We start from the raw sequence: 10404 nt of genomic DNA on the forward strand, positions 1-10404 counted from the left end.
GTAAAAATAATTGATTTCTCACATACTAGAGCTTGTTGATGCTGGATTAAATGGATTATTTGGGGATTTTATTGTTTTTTTTAAAAAAAATCTTATTTAATGAAAAAATGAGTCATGTAAGTTTTAATTGATTAAATTATTATAATATTTTAAAATTTAAATTTTATAAAAATAAAATAAATGTATTTTGTTTGATAAATTTAATTGAATTGTTAATTTTTTTTTATAGTTCAAGTTTATTAAATTAAATGAGATTTATTCTCCGTCTATAATTTTTTAGGTTTATAATTTTATAGTTAACGTACAAAATAATATAAAATTTATAAGACAAGGTAAAATATCACGTGAAAAGAGAATCACCACATTTTGCTCCATACAAAAAAACATCACTATGTAACTTTTTTTGGGGAGAAAAAACGACTTATCGTTATTTCATTAATAATTCTCAAAAACGGAAAAAAAAACCACAAGTTTAAAAAATCAATCCAGACAGGCCTAAAATGATTTTGAAGTCATAATATTCTGAATAAAATCTAAAAAGCTAAAAACGTAAATGAATTATCTGATTACAATGCTTTCAATTCTAGTGAGTTCAAAAAACGGTAAATTCCAGTTTCTACAGATATTCCAGTTCTGCTCCGTGCTTAGAATTCTTCTCCATGTTCCCGCGAGGGCGCTGCAATCCGATACAATATCTTTCCATAACTCTTCAACGCTCCTACGGGTTCTTCCATATACCCTTGCATTCTGTTCTTGCCAAATGTTATACACCACTGCTCCAAAGTCGTACTTGAACACGCTTGTTGCAAATCTATTTCCCTTGCTTTGAGTAGTGCCACTTCTTTGATTTCATTCCATTCGCTCGGGAAACTGATCAACTCTAGGCTTTTATAGAATCTGTCCCACAACTCCGAAGTAATACAGCAGCTCCCGAATATGTGATCTATGGTTTCTTCATTTCCTCTGCATAGAAGACAGCTCGCGTCCAGGATGCTCATATATACTTGCTGATACGATCACGAGTGTTGAGTCTTTCCCAAAAGGCGAGCCATAAGATGAATTGATGTCGATGGATAATCTTCGTTGACCATACAAGAGAAGCCCATTCTACTTTCTGCGCTTTTTCCCAGGTTACCTCCCATATTTTCTTCGATACCAGCTTCCCATTGTCCTTAGATTTCCATTCATGAATATCCAGTCTGTCGTGTAGTTGTATGTTACTTATATGATCAAGTATCATATGTCCTTCTAGATTTCTTCTCAGGAGTGAGTCCCAATTCTTGTCTTTAATGTCCTTAATTTTCGCTTCTGCGCAGTCCCTTCTGATACGGGTATTTTGAAACTCCTCCTTGTGGATGATAGACTGGTTTTCGAACCAGGGGTCGTGCCAAAATAGAGTGTCTTTTTCGTCCCCTAGCCGGATGTCATAAAGATCTGCAATATCGTTTCTTAGTTTAAGAATCTTTTTCAGAGACCAACTCATACTTTCATGAATTTTGCAAGTCCAGATTCTGGTTTCGTATCTCATAAACCTCGTATGCACCCATTTGATCCATAGTGACTCCTGATTGCGCTCCAAAGCCCACAGATTCTTGAAGGTGAGAGCTTTGTTCCACTATTTATGTAACTTACTAACATTAAGTTTATGTTGTATTTGATTCTACTTGCGAAACTCTTCGAATATGACTTTGACGGAAACATTTTTACGAATCACCCCTGAAGCGAGAATTGGAAATGACAAACCACACATCAAACATTGTCCCAAAAGCCTTACCATTATTAAAGCAAGGGAATCGTTAACCATGTCTATAACTTAATTTCAATCACTAATCATTATTCTCCATCTCTTACCCACATTCATATTTTTTTTTGTAGGTCAATGAAGATATAAGTTCGATCTCTATTAAGTCACTTAAACTAGAAGTTAATGGAAATGAGTGTTGTACACTTACGAGATCCTTAGTTATATATGTATTTAAATGTTTCTCACATACTTCCAAATTATTTTTATGTCAATATGTACAATCTGTAATGGTTGGTAAAGGTAATGAAACATTGTAAGACATTAAGGAAATTGTTAAAAACATTAAATCTAAGGCAAATAAGACGGGTGGAAAAGACATAATCATGAGGTGATAATGTAGAGGTAATAAGTAATGCATATTTTCTTTTGATCTTGTTTAAATTGACAAAGGATAAATAGCAACTTTTTATAATAGGTCATTCTGTAAGAGAGATTTAGAACATTATAAGGTATGTTGTATCATTTTTATGCACTAATATGAAATAGATTGCTCTTATCAATAGTATGAATAATACATTTATGAAATTTCTATGATGATTAAAATGTAATAATCTTTTAGTTCTAACTTTTCACAACTTTTGATTTTGCTTAAAATGAAAAGGGTCTGCTCATCTACATCTTTTATTTTTGGTTAAATTAAAATGACTTGTAGTCTTAATGAAAGTTATGGTGCATTGGAATATGTTAGGCGATGAATAAATTGACAAATAGTTGGTAATAGTTAATTAAATATGACTTGAAAACAAGCTCTTACCATTTTCTCCAAAAACAATACTTTCTATAATTCTTCTATGTCTGGTCAATGTTCAAATCTCTTCCCTATCATCATTCAGAAATCAAACAAGATTGGTAATCTTGTTTGATTTCCAAAGTGAATCAAAACATTATCCATTCAATTTCCCTAGTGTTTTAACTTCTTTATTTTTTTTGGAAAAACGACTTAGCGTCATTTTATTAAAAATTACAAAAATAGGAAAAAAACCACGAGTTTAAGAGATCATTCTAGACAGGCCTAGAATGATTTTGAAGTCGTAACATTCTGAATAAAAGCTAAAAAGTTAAAAACGTAAATTAATTATCTGATTACAATGCTTTCAATTGTAGTGAGTTTAAAAAACTGTAAATTCCAGTTCCTACAGATATTTCAGTTCTGCTCCGTGCTTGGAATTCTTGTCCACGTTCCCGCGAGGGCGCTGCAATCCGATACAATATCTTTAGGGTTCATGATTAAAGGTTGCCAATGTTCTAACTAGTTATCTTATATAATATTTTGACCACTTGTCCAAAGGGCCTTAAGGGAGGAAAAGAGATGATATTTGATGATTTTTTACCATTGTGAAATTTTGAAATTTCATCCAAAATGTCTTATTTAATGGAATGTAATGTTCAATTACACATCCATAAGAAAATACATCAATATCTTTGCTAATCAATATAATTTTTTCCATGTCACTTTTAAGTCAAACCCTCACTCATATTTTCATTTTTCCTTAGGCCAAGATTTAGGGTTTCTTGTGAAGTTCATTGAATTAATATTATTGAGTTATGTTTAGTTGGATCAAAGATCTTCATATTGTAAGTTACATCCATTAATGATAGTAAATAGATTTTCATTTCAATTATCTTTTGGGATCATTTAATTTGAAGAAAATAGAATAATCTTTGCAATTAAATAAGTCCCTTCGTGCTAAGTTGATTTTGAGTTTCATTTTTATTATTGACTCAAGCGTTGTCGAGAATTCCATTTTTTAGTTGAATTATTGTTGATCCGCTCAAGTATCTCAATAAATCTAGAGTTATCGGTTTCTTTAGATGTAATCTTGTGTGTCAATGTCAACTTTTTATGTCTATTTTCTCTTCACTTTTGCTTTATCCATCTCTTGTAACCGTTCTCTTGATTTTTGAATTGGTTGGAACAAGAGGCTATTTTTATATTCCATTAGAGGCAACATATTTTTTATTTATTTTCAGTTGGTGTTAAATATGCTTGATAAAAATCTTAACATAAAAGATTATTTCTTTAAATGTTGGTTTAATTATCCTACGACATGCAATCATGTGACAGTTTTTTTGTCTTCATTCCAATCAAGACTCCACAAGCTTGACATTAGTAATTTGTTGTTGCTTATTTTTGTTTATAAATAGCCTTCATCTTCTCTACATTTTAGTGACATGCATGTTATGTTTTCTTCTCTTATTTAATGGAATTATTAACTTCTTTGATCTTCATACTGATTTTGATATGGTTCACTTCACTTCTACTTAAGAAGTTCTCCAAAAGGGCACAAGTGTTGTTGCTTCCTCCAGGTCCGACGGGGCTACCCCTTTTGGGGAGCCTCCCTTTCCTACATCCCGAGCTTCACTCTTACTTCACTGACTTGGCCAAGACCTATGGCCCAATCTTCTCCCTCCGGCTTGGAAAAAAGATCGCCATCGTCATCTCCACTCCCTCTGTGGCACGAGAAGTTCTCAAAGATAAAGACATCATGTTTGCCAACAAAGACATCACTATTGTTGGTAAAGTAGGGTTCTACGGTGGCTCCGACATTTTGTGGAGCCCTAGTGGACCCGAGTGGCGGATGCTAAGAAAAGTCTTCACTCGAGAGTTGCTCAATGGACCCATGGTGGATTTCGCCAAAGAAATTCGACGGAGGGAGATTCGAAAGATGGTCAATAACCTTTGGGTCAAGAGGATGTCAACGATGGATGTTGGGGAAGAGGTATTCATGACGGTCCTGAATTCAATAACCACCATATTGTGGGGAGATGAGATGGAGGAAAGCAGTTTTGGGACTGATTTCCGACCTTTTGTGGAAGAGGTGACGATGTTGATGGGAAAACCAAATATATCAGATTTCATCCCGAGTCTTGCTTATTTTGACCTGCAAGGTATAGAGAAGAAGATGAAGAGATTGATGAAGAGGTTTGATAAAATCTTTGAATTGGTGATACATGAACGGACAAGGGACGATGTTAATAATGAGAAGAAAGATTTTCTTCAAGTTCTTTTGAATTTGAGAAAAGGAGGAGGAAATGACAAAACGCCTCTAACCATGACTCATCTTAAAGCAATATTAATGGTATGAATCTATATGCTCAATCATAATAAATTAAATTTATCAAACAAATCCGAAAGGAATCATTTTGCTAATACACCAACATTATCTTTTATGAGACTAGGGACATTCCACCTAAACTATGGTGAAAAAAATGAATTTCAAACCATTATTTTGTTTCCAGCTTGTTATGGAGAAGATTTTGGTGTGCTGAGAAAGCCAAATATACAAAATTTCATTTGAGCATGGTCTAGTTGTGGTGTAAGGTATTTTGATTTGCATGTTATAGATAGGATAAGATGAAGTGGTGTAATGTTTTTTGGGAAATAATGATAATAGATGACTGGATGAGGATAATAATGAGAAAAATAATTCTACCAGTCTTTTGATTTGAGACAAAGAGAGAGAGATGAACATTTAAGTACTTAGATCATGGAAAACACAATCAGAATATGCACAATTTATTGCAACACATGATCAACATATATATACTCCATTGGTAATATTATAATAGCTTGGGCAAGATAAGGATTTTATCCCCTGTATCTATATAATTAATACCATTTTCATTATGTAGCTAGGCACCTAATTATGGCATTATAAATAAAAATATTTCTAGATCATGATTAAAAATGAGAAACCATGATACACTTGGTTAATACATTCCTGTTAGAATTTATATTTGTTTTATTCTCTGATAGGATATGATTATTGGAGGGACGGTAACAACATCGCACATGGTGGAATTTGCTATGGCTGAGATGATGAATAAGCCCCATGTGATAAAGAAAGCGCAAAAAGAATTAGAAGTCGTGGTGGGCACAAACAATATGGTTGAGGAATCACACCTTAGAAAATTACCTTATTTGTACGCAATCATGAAAGAGACCCTACGCTTACACCCGGGTGTGCCTCTCCTTGGTACACGATGTCCTACTGAGTCTTCCACTATTTGTGGATACACAATTCCCAAGGGAGCTTGTGTATTCATCAATGTTTGGGCAATTCATCGAGACCCTTCGATTTGGGAGGACCCACTTATGTTTGATCCTGAAAGGTTTATGAATTCAAAATGGGACTATACTGGAAATGACTTTAACTACTTTCCATTTGGTTCCGGTAGAAGAATCTGCGTGGCCATTCAACTAGCAGAAATAATGTTTTTGCTCTTGTTGGCTTCACTCATTCACTCTTTTGAGTGGAAACTGTCTCAGGGCGAGAAAGTAGACTTGGAAGAAAAGTTTGGGTTTGTATTAAAGAATAAGAAATCTCTTGTTGCAATACCAACACCAAGGCTTTCTAATCCAAATTTATATAAGTAATTGGGCATTTGAAGTTGGAATTGAGGGCTAAAGGGAATTTTGATTCATAATTAAATCAAAATATTTAAATATGAAAAGAAGAGTAAATGGTTCCAATTTCTAATTATGTTTTCATTATTATATTTCTTCCATTTAAGTTACTAGTATGTTTGTGTAATGTGCCATGGTGAGTATTTGTAATAGAATATTATTGTTAATTCTTGTAATTTGGACAACTATGCAACCAAGAAACTTTTACTACTTTTGTGTTATTATAAGTTTGGCAAATAAACTCATGTACATGAACAATATTTTTTGGGATTTGACAATCATTTATAAATTTACTATTTGTTTGTTTCTTTTCTTTTCCCAGTCAAAGATGTGGGGGAGTGTTTTTTACTCTTTGAAAATCCTTTTATAATACCCACCTCATAAGTTCTATTTATAACGTTTTTGGCATGTTTAACACAGTTTTAACATATTTAACACGTTTTAAACATGTCATAAGTGTGTTAAATGGGCCAAAACGTATTAAACATGTCAAATTACGGTAAATATGCCAAAGTTAATCAAACGTGTTAAACGTGTCAAAAATGTGTTAAACATACCAAAACGTATTAAACGTGCCAAAAATGTGAAAAACGTGTTAAACGTATCAAAAACGTGTTTAAAGTGTCAAAAATATGATAAACGTGTTTAATTTATTAAAAACGTGTTAGACATGTCAAAAATGTGTTCAATGTGTCAAATAAGTGAAAAACTTGTTAAACGTGCCAAAACGTATGTTAAACGTGTCAAAAAGTGTTAAATATGTTAAAAATGTGTCAAATGTGTCAAAAACGTAAAAAAAACATGTGAAATGTGTCAACAACGTGTTAAACGTGTCAAAAACATGATAAACGTGTTTAATGTGCTAAAAACGTTTTCAACGTGTTAAAAACATGAAAACATGTCTAAAACGTGTTAAACGTGCCAAAACGTGAAAACGTGTTAAACATGACAAAAATATGGTAAACATGTTAAAAACGTAAAAAAAAATGTGTTAAACATGTCAAAAACGTGTTAAACTTGTCAAAAACGTGTTAAACGTGCCAAAAACATGGTAAACATGTTTAATGTGTTAAAAACGTGTTAAAAACTTAAACGTGTCAAAAACATAAAAATGTGTTAAACGTGTTAAAAACGTGTTAAACGTGCCAAATATGTGAAAAACTTGTTAAACGTGCAAAATGTGCCAAAATGTGAAAAACGTGTCAAAAAAATGAAAATCGTGTTAAACGTGTCAAAACGTGTTAAACGTGTCAATGACATGAAAAACGTGTTAAATGTGTCAAAATGTGTTAAACGTACAAAAAAAATGTTAAACGTACCAAAAACATGTTAAACGTGCCAAAAACGTGTTAAACGTACCAAAACATGAAAACATGTGAAACGTGTTAAACGTGACATAAATGTAATAAACGTGTTTAATGTATGAAAAACGTGTTAAACATGTAAAAAACGTAAAAAACGTGTTAATTTGGAATTACAATTCCGATCTAAAAAGATTAAAATTGAGAACTATCAAATTACACTATATTGAATTCCATTGGAATTATAATTCAAATTCTTAATATTAAAGTGTCTAACAAACATAAGAATTGAAATTGGTCATTGAGTACAAGTAGTTGTCAAACTCTTTTAATGAGATAAAATTAAAATATGAAACTGGTAACTCTTTTTTATGTCAAATTTCAGAACCACAAGTTTTTGCAAATAAAATGGTTGAACTCTCATCTGAGAATGAGAAACTCAAGGAAAAGGTTCAAACTCTATTTTCTGAAAACCAACGTTTGACAAATGTGGTCACTTCTTGGAAAAAGTCTAGAGATGTAGTTAGACAACAGATAAGTATGTTGAGGCCTGTCGGATGCAAATCCAGTTTGGGATTTGACAATGCTATCCCAGACAAGTCATGTAAAAAGTTAAACCCGACAACAGACAAACATAAGACAATGAGTTTTGTTAGGGGGTAGTTTAACTAATAAAGAAACTAATTCAAGCTGCAATGATTTAACTTTAAAAGATGAAGTGATTTATTTTAAACCAACTTTAAACTGGCTGAAACTTGAAAGAACGACAGGCAGTTGGTATGGCAAGGAAAAACGTGACAGGAAGTCAATAAATTTTTCCCAAAAATCATCCTTTGAAGCTAAAAAATCATCACCAGGCAGAGAATAATCTGCCAAATATAGTGTACTCACACACAGCGGGAAATCCATAAAAATAATCAAAGTATGGATTCTCAATGGACTAATAAGCCACAGACCCAAATAAAAATGGGTATCAAATTTGTTAGTGTCTATGAATATAGGTAAATTAAGACAAAAGCTTGGAAGAAACAGCATTGCATTCGGACAGTCAGTTGCTGACGGACATAGCATATGAAAGGCAACAAGCATGAAGTGGCTAACATCCTCACGAAGCCACTTCTCGAGTCTAAGTTATTTTAGCTTAGAAATATTCTAGGATTGTTAGATTATAATAATGCCTAAACTAATTTAATTATAAACTTGGCTGGTTTTGATAATTTTAGGATAAAACAATCAAAAAGGTAGAAACTGTTAGAAAAATTAACTTAATATAAGTGGTCAACGATTACAAGGTTTTGAATATTTAGTTTAAATAATCATAAAAGGAGAAATTGTTATAATATATTTGCTAATTAACTTAGGAGAACTAGTCAACAATTATAAAATTACCAAGTTTTGAATACTTAGTTTAAATAATCAAAAATGGAGAAATTGTTAGAATATAATTGTTAGAATTTATGAAAAGTTTTTAATAATAAATGGATAAAACTAAGTTCAATTAAATATATAAGTTAAATTATATATACATAACTGCTAAGTCATATCAAGTATATTAATTGTTTTAAAGATAATAATAAGTGTTGCAGTGCAATGTTAGACACTCCTTTTTGTCACACTAGTGACCACGGATCGAATTTCACTAGCTACAAATAATAATTGGAGTTTTGTTATTTCAGGAAGTTGAGAAAATGCCGAAATTTCCATCCAGGCGAAATCGTATTTCCCGCACAAGTCTCAGAATTCGGATATTCCGTTCATATAAAAAAAAAAACGAATCGGCTATTTGCTAAGACAGACTTCACTGAGAACAGTAGGTTGTTTCCCGTTTAGTGCAACAGACCATTTTTGGAAAATACAGAATGAATCTTTCATATGATCAAACTGTTTCATTGCCATTTTGGTGCAAGTCTGATGAAGATCTCTTGGGAACATATTTCTGTCAGCCTAATTCATATTGATTAATTAGAAGACAAAATCTTGGGAGCAGATGCAGTAGAGGCAGACTGTCACATGCCAAGATTAATGTCAAAATCTCTGCAAAGAAAGCTTTAGTACAACATGCTCCATTAAATATATTTCTCTTATCAACAACAAACAAGATCAAAGAAGGTCGTCTCTGCTGTACCGATTCTGAAACTCCACCAATCAAAAGAGGACTAGTGTCATTTGAAGTCAACATGTCTGTTGGAGAAAATATGACTGTTGCTGTGTATTTTGGATATATAAGAAGATTAAAGGAAGAACAGAAAAGGAAGAAACTTGAAGAAAAATGGAGAACCTTGAAGATCATAGGTCTCTTGTTAATTAAATGATCTCTCTCTACAAATATATTCAAGTCTTTGTGTAAGCATATCTTTTGTGTGTGAGAGTGTCTTCATACCGAAAATCATTGTATCAAGTTCTGTGTAAGTTGATAGAATGTCTATCAACTAGTGTTGTGTGTGCTAGGAGTTCGAAAGCAGGCAACAACTATGCCCTGTCTGTTTGACTGGGTTGTGTACAAGTGTGTTATATTTAATGAAATCTTCTAGTGAATACTCTTCTCAAGGTTGAGAAGAGTATCATTCTCGAGGTCGAGAAGAATGGGTGACATAGGAGCTTTATTCATAAATTTCGTGTTGTGTTTTTATTCTACTTTGTGTCCTTTTATTGCTGTCTAAACCGTGCTTGCGTTACTTCAAGTTGAAACGAACAATTCCACACTTGAACTCGGTTCAAGAGTTTGTGACAACTTGTGTAGTATTGAGACCGATATTAATCTCTAATAAGGATAGTATCAACCGACGTGTTGTATAAGCGTTCGACCTAGCGAGACCCCCAGTCTCCAGCGGCGATCCCGATCCTAACAAGTAAAGAGAAAGCTCAACAAATAATAGTAAAAGTCAACATTC

General features: G+C 32.7%; 1 protein-coding gene across 1 annotated transcript; it reads left to right on the top strand.

Annotated features, from left to right (window-relative positions):
• The first annotated feature begins 3997 nt into the window (after nt 1-3997).
• On the top strand, nt 3998-6182 carry LOC124930449 (flavonoid 3'-monooxygenase-like). The gene is made up of 2 exons (XM_047470791.1): nt 3998-4884; nt 5562-6182. The coding sequence occupies exons 1-2, from the start codon at nt 4006-4008 to the stop codon at nt 6180-6182; spliced, it is 1500 nt and encodes a 499-aa protein (XP_047326747.1). The 5' UTR covers nt 3998-4005.
• The last annotated feature ends 4222 nt before the right edge of the window (nt 6183-10404 follow it).

Source organism: Impatiens glandulifera, chromosome 3 (genome assembly GCF_907164915.1).
Source record: "Impatiens glandulifera chromosome 3, dImpGla2.1, whole genome shotgun sequence".
Lineage (NCBI taxonomy): Eukaryota > Viridiplantae > Streptophyta > Magnoliopsida > Ericales > Balsaminaceae > Impatiens > Impatiens glandulifera.

Coding starts and splice junctions, on each gene's coding strand:
- LOC124930449 (XM_047470791.1), top strand. CDS start 4,006: ATGGAATTATTAACTTCTTTGATCTTCATACTGATTTTGATATGGTTC. Junction 4,885..5,561: donor ATCTTAAAGCAATATTAATG/GTATGAATCTAT, acceptor ATTCTCTGATAG/GATATGATTATTGGAGGGAC.